Source organism: Trichogramma pretiosum, unplaced genomic scaffold, assembly GCF_000599845.2.
Source record: "Trichogramma pretiosum strain Unisexual culture from Peru unplaced genomic scaffold, Tpre_2.0 scaffold72, whole genome shotgun sequence".
Taxonomy (NCBI): Eukaryota; Metazoa; Arthropoda; class Insecta; order Hymenoptera; family Trichogrammatidae; genus Trichogramma; species Trichogramma pretiosum.
In genome coordinates, this window is record NW_019640833.1 from 364663 (window position 1) to 382159 (window position 17497).

The 17497-nt window shown below is 32.1% G+C and overlaps 1 protein-coding gene across 17 annotated transcripts in view; it reads right to left on the reverse strand.

Annotated features, from left to right (window-relative positions):
- Positions 1-4669: 4669 nt before the first annotated feature.
- Positions 4670-17497, reverse strand: part of LOC106656218 (synaptosomal-associated protein 25) — a 37630-nt gene continuing 24802 nt past the window's right edge. For 15 of the 17 annotated variants that reach the window (XM_014377004.2, XM_014376991.2, XM_014377006.2 and 12 more), the window contains exons 5-7: positions 11672-11789; positions 10367-10640; positions 4670-8396 (exon numbers count right to left, since the gene is read on the reverse strand). In XM_014377004.2, coding sequence (XP_014232490.1) covers positions 8334-8396; positions 10367-10640; positions 11672-11789 — 455 coding nt within the window. In that variant the 3' untranslated portion in view covers positions 4670-8333. Of the gene's footprint in view, positions 8397-10366; positions 10641-11671; positions 11790-13653; positions 13703-15290; positions 15340-17497 lie in introns of all 17 variants that reach the window. The other 2 variants (XM_023463442.1, XM_023463443.1) reach the window with 2 other exon arrangements.

A 17497-nucleotide genomic window follows, 5' to 3' on the forward strand; every position in this document is an offset into this window, starting at 1 on the left:
CGAATTTTCACCTCAATAGAAACTTCGATGACATTATAATAATTGAATAGTAATTAATTAATATTCTCATTTTGCAGGTCAAACCTTCAAGTGCAATCCTGTTTCAAGTCAATAAAATTATTATTTCTTTCATTAAGGCCAAAATAAACTTTTTATTTATTTAAATTTGTTAATTTATAATAAATGATAATAATAAAAATTATTATTAAAAATGCACTCTAATATTGTGATCCTTTGATATTTAATTAATATGCAATTCTAATGAGTGTTCACTAGCACAATAATGCATGCAGAATCGATATTTAACCATTATTAATAATTTGTTTATAACAATTGCTTAAGCAATTATCGTCGAATGTTAAATTGATATGCTTATTGCCTGTAAATACAGTGACAATGCATAATCGTAACGAAAACCACATATTGCACGTTAATTTTCCATTTGTTTATCAACAAAATAAAAAAATTATCAACAAATATTATTGTTGAATGTTTATGATTCGTTGGAAAAAAATTTAAGCTATAATCAAATTCGATATGTGTAAAAAAGTATAAGAAATCAAAATTTCACAATTGTTTAAAATTTGTTTATAACAATCGTTTGTTATAACAATTGTCGTTAAAAATTAGAATGATATGATTATTTCCCATCAATCCAATTAAAATGCTTAATTGTGATGAGAACAACATATTGCACGTTAACTTTTCATTTGTTTATTAACGAAACAATTATTATTATTAACAAATATTAATTTTGAATTTTCATACTATTTTAGTGATTGTAAAAATAACCAATGAGCTGAGATAGCTTTCGGCTCACAAAAATTGCAATGATAATTCAATAAATGAATAATTAGGAAATTTTATGTTATAACAAATTGATAATGAGAGACTTCAATTAGCTGTATAATGTTTAAACAAATAGCTAATTAAAAAAGGGAAACGGCATTGGATTCCTCATGATCTCCCGAATCTGACACTATTTTTGGATTTTTTTTCCGTGCTAAAATCCCTTGACACTTTAATTTAGATCATTTTTTTTCAGTTTGGTACCACTGTGCGGCGCTTGTGCTACATGTATAATACAATTATACATAGAATTAAAATGACCCTAGAAATTTGAAAAAACCGTGAGATATTGAAAAATTTATGCTCAGTGTATTAAGGTGTTCTTTAATGAATAATATTTATGTTTGATATAGTTTACCACGATTAAAAAATAAATACCTAAACATCATAAGAACAGATACTTTTGGGTATAAAAAATCAAGGTATAGAGTAAGTATGTAAGCATTTGCAGCAGCAATATAAAGATTGAAATTAATAGTAAAGTACTTAGACTGACATTTTAAATATTTTGAGAGGTATTTCGATTATTGTATTTGAGTAGTAGTAGAAACTCCATTGGAGGGCTCCAAATTGGTGAAAGATTAGTAAAAACAATTAGTCTTTTGAGTCATCAATAAAACATTTTTGTGTAACGAACTTACTTGCAAACAAATTTCTTGTATCTGATATAATAACGATATTATTTAATATTTTAGCAATGTTCCAGGATTTCAGTAGAATTTTGAATCACCCTTTTCCAGAGGCCCAAAATTGTCAGTTTTCCGAAATTGACGTTTATTGCCAATAATTACTGTACTTCAGCATAGAGTGACTAATGGAAAAAGTACTACGTCGCTGTTTTGCGGAAAATTGTCAAAACTTTCACAAAAAATTTCCCTAAGCGGTCTTAGTACTTTACAGACTCGATCTGATGCAATATAATACACAAAATCTAATCAAGTATAATCCAGATTTTCATCTCCTAAAAATTAATAGAGCTTCCTTAGAATTTCAACTACTACCTCCTAAAGTGCTAAAAGGGTTTATTAATTTTAACAGTTACGAAAAATCTGAGATTATCGAAAAGTGTTCAAAAAAATCTTCTTGGCCCCAGTACTAATAGCATATACTTTTTTCAGAATACCTGTATTGTATTGTTATTGCCCGAATAATGAGCTGTTAAGAATATATCTGTATTATGTATTCAATAAACTATTTAAATACGTATACTCGACATTATTCAACCAATCAACCATTCGCATGTAATAAATGTATATCTCATATGTAATAGGTATAAGTATCTATATTTATGCGTGCATGCATGTATGCACGAATCATCAAGCCCATCAGCGCTTCTCGGTCATTGATATACGTATTACATTATTTACGAAACCCGACCTCGTTACCTTTCTAAAATTGCACTTTATCGTTTCTTATTTATATGTTCATTTACTTCCTCGAGTTGCGTAAAAAAGTATGCATTTCTGAGTGCACGTCGTGCAGGAGTTCGACGGAAATTGTCACTACATCAATCGATCGAGATATTTACGTGGCTCGAGTAATTTATCGATAAATAAGTAATGCTCTGAAATAATATGGATAAATATCTGTAATGAATCGTTTATGTTTAAATAGTGCAGAGCATTATTTTGTTGAAATTTGCCGACATCGGGTACTCGGGCGTAAGTTTAATATAGGCCAGGCAATCATTATCACAATAACCAATGTATTGTCGGGTTAAATATATTCATTGCACATGTATACCCGACTACGCACGTTTGGAGCATGCGTCTATAAATATAAACTCTACACACAGTGTAGGTACGCATGCACGAGCGGGTGGAGTGGGTGACGATTGCGACCGTGAATTTTATATTATTGCAGGATAATCCGTGCGCGCTGCGAGATCGCACACACGCGCGTGTGCTTACAGTTTCCAATTGGAGCTGTGCAGCCCTCTCCCCTCTGGTCGCGGCAGAACAGGAACAGATCTCTCTGTCTCTCTGCTTCGCTGTGTATATCTATGTAGCGAGGTGGGTCAAGAGCGCAAACGAAAAGCTCCGCGGGGGTAGCAGTAGGTAGCAGCGGCAAAAAAGGAGGCTAACGCGAGCGAGAAAGAGAGATATATAGAGTGGTAGCGAGCCAGAGCGCACGGTAAAGGCGATATATGTATGTACTCGTAAAATTTGCAGGGTCGGTTGGATGTGAAATTTTTACGAGCTTCTTTTTTTCTCTTTTCGCGATCGACCTCTTGCTGTGAGCCGTTGGGCTATTATATGTGTGCAGTATATCTCTTTACAGATGTATTGCTTGCCGAGCGTGCCTACCTTCTCTCGCTCTCAATAACCGGTTGCAAGCTCGCACTTCTTCTTGTTTATTGAAGCTGAAAATTTTTTAAATTTCAAATAATAACAACAACAACAACAACAGAAGTTGTTCGAAGAATAACAATTTAAAAAATAATAGTTATGATAAAAAAATGAAAAATAGAAATAACAAGAGTACTGGTCAAAACTGAATGTGTGTTCATTGATGTGCACAATACAGGTGAAATGATAATGGCTTATATATTTGAGCTTATATTGTTGATTTTAATAATACTAAAACTTGGGCACATTAATAATAACAAGACTTCATTTTGTTTTTTTCAACGATCAACTATATTTTTATTGATTTTTGAAGTAAAAATAGATTTGACAATAAAATAAAATAATCAGCTGATATACAATAAATAAGCATCGATTAACATCGTTAACATAATTCGCTCTTTTTTTGTATTCGCTTCGATGTGTCATCGGGGCCAGGAAAAAATACATATGGATTGCGCGTAAGTGCAAATTCAAGTACAACAGTTGCTCGGTAATCATAATACGTCGGTGTTTATATATTTGTAGAGCTAATAAGAAAATTGTCCAAGTTGTACTTTGTTGTCATAAGTTTTTTCTTATTAACGTATGATAAATAAATTAAGTTTAAAGTAAATTAAAAAAAAATAATATGCATCAGGACGGTTCGCATTTACCAAGGAAACAAACGAGGAAAGCAAAATAATTGTCATTGCTCTCGCAGCTCTGAACTATACAACAGAATATACAATATCGTCGAGGTCGGTAAGCATACGCACGCATCGACACATGCGATGCGCATAGTCCCTTCAAATGCACGTCGCGGTGCGTAGTATCAATGAAAAATCATTCTACACGTATCTTCGTTTATTACGTAAGGAAGAATAAAAATGTACGAATCTCAGCAAGTTACAACTGCAATACGCGCTCTTAACAATTTTCTGGTAGTAATATCCGTCACTGCGATAAGAAAAACCTTGGGAGAAAAGTACTTCAGATTTTTTCTTTTTTAATGATAATAATAATAATTGTAACAGTAATTATATTAATAATAATCGCACGCTGAGCTACGAAATCACCGCACTCATTACCGAAAAGACGCTTTTTTTTAATATATATTCACTACGTGTCATTGGGCATCTTCAACATTGAAACGCATACTTACTTACACATTTCACATACGAGACACATTCGAATCATAGCAATCAATAATTTTGTCGATTTATTTTTCTCACACACACGCTCGTTCTTTCTCGCTTTTTCTCTCATTTTGCATCATTATATTCATAATCAATTGTATATCATATCGCTAAGTCGATATTCTAAGGTTAATTTGTTATTTTAATTTTTTTTCTCTCTACAGTTTACATGTACAAGCCTCTGTGTAAATACAATAATGTACAAGTTTTTTTTGTATCTTTGTTTCGCCGTATCGTCGTCTCCTCCTCCTCCTCTTCCTACAATTTCTACTCGTATTAATTATTGTGCCCTCTCGCTTTTTTTTTTCTAATATCAATCCGTCGTTTATTTTTGTTTCATTAGCTGGCACTATCGATAAGTATTTTCTTAAAACAACTTTTAATAGCAATCTCCTTACGTGTATCTTTTATTATATTAAACGTGTACTTTTCGACTGTATATTGCGTTTGTCCTTGCTTTTTTTATTCCTAGAAGGACGTTTTTAGTCGTACGTCACATTCAATGACTGGTCAATTATCATTGTCATCTGGATTTTTCTCAATTTTTTTTTTTTCATCTTTTCGATATTACGTATTTACGAGCTCTTCGAACAAGACTCCGCTGTTTTCGCTCGAGCCTCACTTAATTTTAGTTTTCTTGTTTTTCTTTAATTACATCTCGTCGTTGCTTATATACTCGTACAAAATTATAACGGAACGCGAACAAAATTTTGACAACTCAAATGTCATGAGAGGTTTCCGACTCTTCCGTTGAATTGGGAAATGGAATTTCGCAGCGTCTCACCTGTATAAATGTATACATCAAATCTTTCCCCATTAATAACTCATTGCTTCTAAAGCTCCTTTCGCGAGCTTAAAGTTATTATTTCATTATTATAAGAATAGTCCCTCGATCTCCCTTGCGCCCTTCTCTCTGCCAGTTTTTATATCTCACGGCGATATAAATTAACCCTTGATAAGATTTATTACATGTATAGAATAGCGTATTATATATATATTACAGTAACAATAATAATAATACCTCCCTCTACTATCCTGCGAAAAGCAATGCGGTATAATTACTCATTATTATATTACTCGACGGTAGGGAAGATGCTCGAGATTTTATTTTTCTCACGGATCACGAGGCCATTTTTATTTATTTTTTGCTTTTACGTAAGTCTTTAATGGTGTGTGACAAATTCTATGTTATTATATTACGCGCTTTTACAATATGAAAACGACGGACAATGCAATTGAGACGTATTTATTCAAATATACTATCATTAATCGTAACTACTATAAACAACGTGAAAATACTCGACGAAAATATTTACATCGCGCGAGTGTAGACTAGCTGTTTTCATTTAGAACTGATAATGTGACGCAGATATTAATACTTGTAGGCAGACACGCGTCGAGCATCGTCCCACCGACAAAACAGTATGCCTGAAATATCAATGCACTTGTATATAATTATTATTAAGATCGTTGTGTTTTGCTTTGTATTTTTAATTGTAATATAATTACTTTTTTTTATTAATTAATTATTTCATCACGTATATACTTTTTTGTTCGCATTATATTTATTGTATTTATATCAATGATGAGAAACCGTGAATTTTTGACAATAATTATAAGAATAATAATGTAAAAGACTAATTGTCGATCGCGGAGGATCGTTCAAAAATTTGCTTTTTTTAAATAGATTTAAATTTTTGTCAATTTTTTTAATCTATTAATCTTCCAATTTTTTGCATACTTCGTTTAATCAAAAGGGGAAATCTTTTTGCCCGACAAGAGAAAAACGTCGTTAATCTTGGTGATTTTTTTTATTTCCTCCTTATTTTTTTTTAATTTCACAAAATTTTGCCAGCATAATAAACGACGAATTCTTGATATGCTAGAATCAAGACAATGATATATTTCGTCTGTATTATGAATTATTATTGTGAAATTCGTCGTTCTTTCGGCAAAACAATCTATAAATTTTCATTTCGACTATTAACAGACGTCTGTAAGCACGTCTTTATATACACATGATAATAGAAAAATTCTTGCTCTAAAAGACAAAATTTTTTATCGTAACTAGGATAGTAGAGAAAAAATCACGTAAATGGAATATAACTGTAAACCGGCGCACGCATTTTTTCGTCCGAAAAACAAAACTATGCCAGTCCGCTAAATCGTCGAGTCAATGTGAATGTTTGTCTGTCGATTTGTTTTAAGGGTCTTACGAATGATATTAAAACGAGAACGATCAAAGGCACGTAAAACTGAGCCGACACATTGCCATATAAATATACACATTATCATAATTTTTAAATTTACATATCATTTATAATTATTTTACGCTTTGCTATCTGCAATGTATATTACTTTATTCATGTATATAAATCGCTTTTTATTTAATTTTTTCTCAATTATTTGAGTTAATATAACACCGATATTTGTGCTATATATTTCAGACAAAGAGATATACACATACGCTTTTTTATATTTTTGTTGTTGTATATGTGGCTTCATATATAAAGACAAAAATCTAATTTATATAATTTTTTTATATATGTATCATGCAAAGGATGTTTGGTTATTTGCTTTTCTCATTACCTGACGTATACATCATGTATTGTGTATGCATGTACATACATGTCCAGCGCGTGTATTATTTATTTTCACTCAATTAGTAATGGGTTTCTTTTTGTTAATGGTGCAAAATTGTCACGTATTATTTTTATAAATATTTAATACTCGTAAAAATCGGAATTTAAAAAACGACGACTCAGATTCATTTATACTATAATATTATATCAACGCGTGCGTGGTGTATCGTGTTCGCGTACATGTTTGTGTACTTGTTGGTGTGTTTTTTGTGACATCAAGAGATATAAAATATCCGTGTTTGCATTTGCTCGCAGAAGGAAAACCCATTTCACATTTTTATGTGTAAGAAATTCAAAAAGGCGTATCGTCTAACTCTCTACGCGGTTCAGTGCGTGTGTGTATACGTGTTTATGTGAGTCGGTGTATTCGCGTGTGTCCGTATCATTACATGTATGTGTTGTATAGCGTGTGCTATTTATACCTACTATACGTAAGACCCTTAAGCTCAACTGTATGATGTGCACGTAGATTATATACTCGTCATTTCTCGTGGGATGCTTGTACGAGGTAGAGCAAGACAGAGAGAGAGAGAGAGAATATTTATATACCTTTGCAGCGAAATGTCAGTTCTATTGTAAGTTTGCAGATAAATAGAGACAGAGACGTATGTGGTGGATACCTGGACGAGACAGGGCGGATGGTGTCAAAGAAAAAAAGGAGAGAGAAAGCGTCCGATGGAAATTCTACGCGCCGATGTCCTTTTTCTTGTCTTCCGATATCGATTCTCTCTCGCGACTGGAATAAATACAAGTCTCGAACGAAAATCTAAATAGCCTGTACATAATTGAGTAGAAGCCATCGGTACATGTACGTACCAACGCAAACGCAAGTGGGAGGAGATTACAATAAATGTTCATACACGACAATTTAACAGCATTAAAGACAAAAAATATAATATATGCATATGTATAAGGAACAATTAATAATAATCGACGGATAATAGTAGGTTTTTATACATTATTATAATAAGTCGTAGTACAGAGCTTTGTTTTTATTTTTTTTGTTATTCTAGGATGATGTAAGTAGCGGAGGCCCGTGTATATGCGTGTAACTTTTTATACATTGAAGGAAAATCTTTGCACACTCTCGTCTGCTTAGCAGCTACTGGTTTGCCTTGTCATTCCGTGGATTCCACTCGTAGAATTCATTTTCCATTCGTGAATTTTGCTTTGTTTCGACGAAATCCCATGAATTTTTGTATACATCGACGTATACCTATATATGCTTACACACACACACGTGTATGCGTATATATGTATACGTATAATATATAAACTGCACTGCTCTGTGTAAGGGAGAGATCGATAAAAGTGTATGTTTATTTGAGTAGCTGGTGAGCACGTTCGTTCGCCACCTGTATCCTCGTCTCGTTCGACTCGCCCTGTAAAATAGTAAAAAAAAAAAAGAAAATAAAAACGTAGATTCGATCGTCAGTCGTTTTATAATTGATTTTCAATGATTCATTGTAAATAGAAAGTTACCACGCTGGTTGTATAAATATGTTTTGGCGAATGCAAAGGATTTTTTTGCAGATTACATTTATTTTTGATAGTTTTGGATTGTGGCCACGACAAGACAAGTTAGAAATCATTTTCATGGATAGATCGTAAAAGTATACAAACATAAAGAAAGTATTCAAAGCTAACTTGAAACCATCGAAACATAAGTTTTTAACTATTGACGAGTAGCTTTGTAAATATAATACGCATTTATGGTTATAGTTTAGCTCTACTTGACGTCAGCTCCTGCGGTTTATCATAGAACTTGCCTTGAAGTATATTCTTTTGTAAAACTTCTTTTGTCGATAGATTTATCATAGTAAAAGAAAAATTAACAGTTTTACTGTACCAATCCAAAACATTTATAAAACAGCGTTTTCTCACTACAAAGTAACTCGTTGAAATTGTGTTCTAAACTATTCCTATTTTATTTCATGCGTTTAAGCCATTTTTGTATTGAAATGTAGAAGCCATACTGATCAAATTCATATTAATTACAAATGTCAAAATATTCTTTAAAAAATAAATCAATATGACTTTTGTTTTTTCAAAACTAGTTTTCTATGTAACGGAAAGCACACGATTATTTTTCTCTATTTAATCATCTTCATTGATTTGATACTTTTTTAACCAAAAAAATTAAATTATATTTTAATTGCAATCAAAAAAATTCGTTTACTGCGTCATGAAAAATGTGTTTCATATGCCACGGAAATTGAAAATTCACGTAATATTAAAGTCAGCTATAGCAAGAATTTTTGGTCATTCATGTCATTACATTGACATATAGGTCTCAAAAAGTATTATTTTAAAGAAAGTAAAGAATTATGCCAACAATTTCTGAGACTCTTCTTCTTTGATAAAGAAAATAACATAGAAGTTATAAATAGTCGAATGCTCTTTTTTGTGTCATGACAAAAATTTCCCCAGCAGCTGATTTTACTTCATGTTACATGAAATCCAGTTTTCATGACTTATATGACGAATCTTTTTAGTGCATTGTCATGCAAGCTATTCAATCATTTTTATTTATCACAAAAAATTGATAATTTTACGATGGGAAAATTCATCAAAGTCATTATATTACACGCATTTCGTGTGTTTTTGAATGAATTCAATCAATTAGGTATCATGTGCTACCGTCAACAAAACTATTCATCACTAATACTAATCGACTAAGCTACGTAATATAACATTAAACAACAAACCTCTTTTACCATTATAACATGATAATTATTTATATCGCTAATACCAACACACATTATATTTAACACAAGGTAGTTTCAACTCATGGATTAATAGGGAGTTCTACAAGTACTTGGGTTAATATATTTTGTTATATATACACATCACATATTATTATGTTAATGTATGCAAGAACAGCATAACGAACTCATAAACACGAGGAAAAAAGCTCAGTGCTTTGCAAGCGCGCTCGGACACATATTATATCCTCCTTGGAAGAAGAAAAGCCGGCGCGTTGCAAAGCAAGGAGTTTTTTTTCTTCTCTTTTGTAATATTCTTTTTTATCTACTGTAATAAAACAATCCGTTGCGTGTAACAATAAATAGCACAGAAAAAAGTGGGATGTTACACATAGAGAGGCTATGAGTATTAGTTCCAAATACCAGCGTGACCAAATTATATACCAATTATTACAAGAGTGGTGAGGTGTTAGGGATCTCATAGGCATTTCAGGGATTAACAATATTATTGTCAAGTTGGATTGTTTCTGATACATGAGTTTGAAGCGACGGCCTTGGTAACTATCGGGCCGCCGTTGGTTAGTTTCATTATAATCGGGACACATACAACATGAGCAAAGAACATCGAGCATGAGAGACTGCCTGACCTTGCGATTGATCCTGTCGATCTGGCGATTCTGATTCTCGAGCTCGCTGCCCATGTCGATGGCCATGTTCCTGAGATTGCCGATCATCGTGTTGACCTGGCCCATATTATCTTCCATCTCGTTTTCGCGCGCGTCGTTATTTATCTTGCCGATGTAGCCGCCCATGGGGCCGATGCCGTTGCGCTCGTCCATCACGCGCTGCGGCTGATTGTTCACGACTTTGCCGTCGTCGTTGCCCTTCCACGTGCCCTCGTCCTCCTTGAAGCTCGCACCCCTTGAAAAATGCACCACAGCGAGCGCAGCGCCGCAAATACCGGGTCAGTATGTTCTGCTTTATCTAAGCTAATTTGTTTCTTATAGATTTTTTTGTTTGTTTGTTCGCGATCGCGCGCCGGACCTATCTTATTTCGCTCTAGTTTTTGTATTCACAGATACATCGTTTTACAAATTAGTATGATTTTTAATAGGCGTATTTGCCGATTCCCACGATTACAGTTTTGATGAGTAAACTCGTGTATGCCTGTAACTTATAGCTTTGACTCATATTTGTATAGTATTTCATATATTATAAAAATTTTAAAAAAACAATAAATGTGTGTGTGATTGTGAAGAATGTTAATAAAAGTGATTTCATCTATGTGACGGAAAAACTAATGCAAAATAATTTTTATGAAAATATTGACCATGCATAAAGAGCTTTGTAAGATTTTTATAAATTTTGTAATCGAAAGATCTGTTTACGAAAAGTTGGCAGTGTATTATGTGTAACTTTAAAAATTCGAAAAAATTATTCGATGAGAATTTTGCTCGAAAGTTAAAAGTTTCAATATAATTTAAAATTGAATATCTGAAACGTATTTTCAAGACTGCACGAATAAGAAAATTGTCGAAATATTTTCATTGAATATAACACGGTAGGACGTACTGCACACGGCTAGGAAGCCATTCATTTCCAAAAACTAAAAAAAAACCGAGGACTCCAGTAATACTCATAACTCCGAAAGCTCAATGGAGCTCTGGAGCATTGCCAAATTAAATGTTCACCGTGTGCTGGAATGTATGCGCGAGCTTTACTTATATTATCGAGCCGTTTACGAATATGGAATAAATAACCTGTAATTTTTTTAATAGTTTTTTTTTCCACAAAACAGTGTACCGAGTGTGTCCGCGTTTGATCCGTCAGTAAGCTGCAGAATCATTATATCAAAACGTAACGCATGCACAAAATGTATATATTATAAAATATTATAATTATAATATCATATAAAGTGATATCAAAGAGAAAATATGAAATGGTAAACATACTTGTTGCAGGGAAGAACGCAAAGTCCGCAGCATTTTTCCATCCCCGTCAAGTTCTTCTCCGCCTCGCGCATATCGGCGTTGATCTGGTCCATGCCCTCCTCAATGCGGTCAAGTTGCTCTGTTTATATCAGCATTAGATTATGTTATAACATTTTTCCATTAACATATTGTTACAGTCAAACTGATTGCTCGACTATTTATTTAACAAATAAAATATATATCTTATCTGTTTTTCCATATCATTTATTATATAGTATGTATTATTAAGTGCGCAGAATCCTCATAATAACAAATAAGCAAAGGAATTATTGTGCTTGCAAATAAAACTAAAATTGACTTTACAAAGCAAATTGAAATAAATGTACAGGCTCGTCGTAAAAATGATTAAAATGTTTGAAAAAACCGAAGGATTTTGCGCACTATTTTTATGCACACAAAGGTTGTTCAAAAATGCCACGCGTGAGATGTTTTTTTAAGCAATGAAACAGATTTTAATTAAAGAAACATTAAAGTGCAAATATCGACAGGCGTCCAACGATACGCATCACGCGAGAGCAGCCTCGTTATTTCGTACATATAATACGCATTACAGATCACAGCTGGGCTTCTGCATAACAACGACAAGAGAGAACTCGACATCGAACAACAAAGGACATAACAAGCATTTCCGCGCGTAAGCATCTGTTCTCGGGCCGAGCAATGATTGCAAGCACCTATACATACGCGTGCTCGCATGTATGCAAGCGACGCAGAGCCCTGAGGATGGGCTATACGATATTCCTTCCGTACGCCGCTCACGTATACCCATCGTGGGCTGCTCTACGCGCGTATGTAATGCATACAGGATACGACATGTATGTACACGCGCGAGAATATGTACGGCTCATATAGCAGGTATAAATGTGCCGAAACGCTTCGAGGATCTTCAATTAGATGCGAGAGCTTTCAACCATCCGATTGACCGTAGGACGAGTTCGTTTGCCGTGCACCAGACACCTGCACGTGGAATAGGCGCGCGATATATATATACGCGTCCTCGATTCCTCCGGACTTTTTTAATAATGCCGAATGAATGCTGATTACAGTTTTTCACGAGCATTACTTCCATTTACATCCGAGTCTTCAAAGCGATACGTGGCATTTTTATGTTTTTCAACCTTTGCGCGCATACATACTCGGCAAAATTAAATAAAAGATAAGTCATTATAGAGGTTAGAGAAATAAATATTTTGAAGGCTGAGGTGTGGTGAAATCTATTAGTGTACTGAAAGTAAATAATACATAAAATAGTGACCCATGAATTTTAATTTATCTAAGAAGGTAGCGGTGACGGTAGTGGCGGTAAGTGGTAAGTGAGGAGAAGTGAACTACAGTTAATATTAAATATATATAGAGATATATTTTCAAGTTTGAGCGTTGGTCGTTAAGGTGTCAGTGAGCATGAGGTATTTTTTTTTTTTTTTTAATATTATTATATATATTATGCCATGGTGTCTTCTCATTTATTTGTTATTGATCATTTTTAACTAATCATAATTAGTAGAATTCATTGAAAATATAGTATGATTGAATCGTAGTCATTCTTCTCATTACAATAATGTCATGTATTTGTTCAGTGGTTATCACTTCATCAGCAAATTAGATTTGGCTGATTTTTCTAGTTAATATAATGCTTGTTAGTGTGTTATGTTAGCACAGAAATTTTTTCATTTTTTTACTTTTTTTTAATTTGGCATTTAATTTTTTTGGTTTCATGTATGAGTATCAGTTTCATTTGACTATACGTTTTTTCTCAAATACTTTTCTTTATCCTTTTAATTGAATGTTTGTCAAGTGTTGTAAATTTACAATAATATATAGATATAATATTCAGAGTATCCCTTTTTGAAGTAATAAATGCTCTCGTGTTCATCTATATAGTGTGGTATATATATTTCGTAAAGTAATTAGTTTATACAGAGAGTCTAGATAGGATGGCTTACCGCCTTGCTCGTCCAGCATTACGAGGGTTTTCATCCCGACCTCGTGGCTCTAAACAGGCACAAGTCACAACCCATCAATCAGAATGAATACGTTAAACATCATCATCGTCTTTTCGAGAAGTACAACGTTTATATCATTAATAACAAATGAAAACAATATCCAAAAAAGTAGTGAAACGTAATATCTCAATACATCAGAATATTTTTTGTGACAAGCATTCTCATTTACTGTAAAAAAATGTCAAGTTCATGAAGAAAATTACGATCAAAAAAGTCTCAAATACAAAAGAAATATCCATCACCACCTTTCAGAAGACGTAAGCAACATTTTTATAATAATTAAAAAGTAGCATATGTCATTATACTAAAAGGAGTTCAGCTGCAATGCTGCGGGTAAGAATTCTTTTATAACAATATAGAACAAAGAATGCGTGCACAAAAAATTTTAGAGTTTTGAGTACATCTCATCACTCGTTCAACTTATTCCCATTGGTTCCATTGCTTACTTGCCGTTGTTTTTAATCAAGATCTAACTAAAAAAACGCAAAAATAAACTTTAATTTTATATTATAATACATAAATATAACTTAATTATACATAGCCACTAAATATAAGTATTTCGTATTGATAGTTCAAATTTTCAAATCAAGTATTTACATTTTCTAGCAGCTTAATTTATCAAGGCTGTATGTAATATTGTATATCACCATATCAAACCAGTAAATGGTAAAATTGCTCAGTTGATAAAATTGATATAATTCACTATATATACTGATGAACGCAGTTTTAATATGAAACTTGAATGAATAAAATACAACAGGGAGTAGCAGAATTCGTTCGTTTTGAATTATGATGTCTGACGAGAATCGAGAAACAACTATATTATTCTGAGCAAAAATCAAAAACTCATTGAGCAATTAAAACTTGTAAGTTAGACTAAAAAAATTTCTGAACTTTATTCATGAAAAAATGAAGAATAGAATGAAAAACTTAACACACACGTTTTGGACGTTATCACTAATATGAAACAGTGTATTTACATTGCACAAAATAAAAGAAAAAATAATACTTCAGAACACAAACACGAAGAACTACTTTTAAAGATTATACTTGTTGAAAATCAGAAGCAAGTGAATAGATTGAAAATGAGAATAATTGCATGAAATTTAAAAAAGATGGGCTTGTGTGCTAGCTAGCAAATTTGAAGAAACGAAAATTATCTCAAAGAATCGTTAAAAATTACAAAAAAATTGCTAATATTTATATTCAGATTTCTACATAAATGTAAAAGCTTTTATGATAAATGAATGATTTTTCACGCACTACAGAGCACAGGCTCCATCCATTATGAAGATTAACATTTTTCTTTCAAAGTAATGCTTCATTATGTTTATTTAGCTCTTGAATAACTTGAATTGAATATTGTATTCTCTTTGATATTGTAACGTATAGTGATGAAACCGAATATTAGTCTGTATTATTTTGGAAAGTTATTTCACCCAAAAAGTAAACTTAACTATTATTAATTGGATAGTACATAGAATTAATTTTCTTAGTATGCATTTATCCGACAACAAATTCCAAAAGAGTTAATTAATTAATTTCATTGGATTTGTTTTATTTCTTTTTGAGCTTACCCCCTTGGTGATCTAGCATCGTGAGAGTGTTTGTTCCAACTTCTTCGCTCTATAATAACAGAGCAAACGCGTTTTAATAAAAAAAATTGTAGTATATTACTCTCTAGAAGCTGAGCCTCGTTTTTTTCAGACGCAAATAAGTTTTTCTTAAATGACTATCAAAGGGAACTAGATAATTAAAAAAAAAAATAATTTCAAATTATCAGTGTGCGTATTTGAGTGAGAGTATTCAGATATAGATTTAAATTACTGACGTATTTACGAGCAAATGTTAACGAGATTACTCAGCGTTCTTGTCGATTTGAGCTATACTGTAAAATCGGGTATGCTTCGTAGCTTAATTTAAGGCATTCGATTATCCCCGGAATTCGAGGATGTAATTGCATTATTTTACATCCCTTTTACTATACGGAGGAGTTAAGATCGTTTTTAGCTTGCCTTCACTATTTAGAACCTTTTTTACTTTATAGTTAAATTTTTTAAAAAATAACCAAAGGTATTTATATTATCAAACGATACGGAAATACGAGTAAAGATGAGCATTTTTTAACCTATTTCCTGATATCTATTAAAAACTCGTTTTAAAAAAAGCCGAGTTTAGAATATCAATTATATAAAGAAATGCTTTACCTATTTGAAATTTCTATAAAAAGTTTCAAGTATATTCGTTCTAAATTAAAATTTTTTTTTCTTCGAACTACTTCATCAACTGCATAATTAGAGAAAATAATACCAAAAAAGTAAAAATTGACTAAACTGATGGAGTAATGGTAGCATGAACAATGGAGCAACGTTTGTATGAAAAAATGAATTATTTTTATAAAATAAAATAAAAAATTTTAAGTTCGTTTAAATAAACAACAATTGTTTAATTAATGTTGATTGTGAATTGAATTACTAAACGACCAAACAGCTACTGCTAAAACAAATATACGCAACAATCACCTCAGAGTTTGCTTTGCTCTAAATATTATACAAATTATATACGTAACTGAAAGCAACATAGCTAAAGGCTTGAGTGTAACTACTTGAATATGTACAAATTTAAAGTAATTTTTTCTGTGAAAATAAAAAAACTTTGTTTAGTGTTTGTTTTGCAAAAATTTCAACCAAATCATGTAGAAATAAATACTTATCCTCGATGAAAAAATTGGTAAACTACTTTGAATTTATGTATTAAACAATTAAATAAAAGCAGTTTAATAAACAATCATGTTAAAAACATTTTGACATCCTGTTTGGCTAAATTTCTGTCTTGATGTATATATAATAAACTTTTTGTGGATTGTAACAAAACTGGTGGTTGCGTTTTGAGACAAAACATATTTTGTGTATTTCAATCTAAAAACTGTGAACGAACGTCGTACTTTTAGTTGTTTTTCTCGCAAAAGCGCAAAGCAGAGTGCTATACATATAGTTTCAATTTTTCAATAATTTATTATTACATATTTAGGGTAGTTTTTATTAGAATTTTGACGAGAGTTAGAAAATCGTTTTAATTCTTATTTTTCCTTTCTGAACTATGCAGTTTGAGTAGAAATGTTTATAGCCATATTTACAATGAAATTTTTAGGTAAAAATAAAAGAAAAAAAATTTGTATTCTACAAACAATCGCAGATAGACAATAGGTGGATAGAAATAGATAAAAATAAGTTACTGTTGCCTGCTTAGGGTTTTTATGAGACCCATTTTTTGCTGCTCTGTCCACTTTTTTCTGTGCATTTTATTAATTCTATAACACTGATATATTATGCGTCGACAAGCATAATCTTCTTTATAGTTATTTTAATCGATCACTGTCAATTGCTCAACAAAACGACCCGACCTTTTGCTGAGTGTATGAAGTATTTTGTTTAAAAAATCACCTTGTCTGAATTACTATATACCACATTTTGTAGTCGTTTATCAAATTGCATACAAGTTCTGAGTTAGTTTCTATGTACGCTTTTTGTGGTATCGCTTTTAATTATCCATCAAATGAATATTTTATGCCAACCAACACCTTAGTAACCAACCGATTTGTAGAAATATGATGAGCATGCTTCAGTCACCGTACGCAAACAAATGATTGATAGAAATAATCATTTCAGTAAAAATAAAATCTTGGTTTCTATAGTTTTATCATCAAGAACATTTCAACGGATTTTCGTGATTCGCGTATTTGAACAAATAATTATTTACAGGAATATCGGTACTATTATTAATA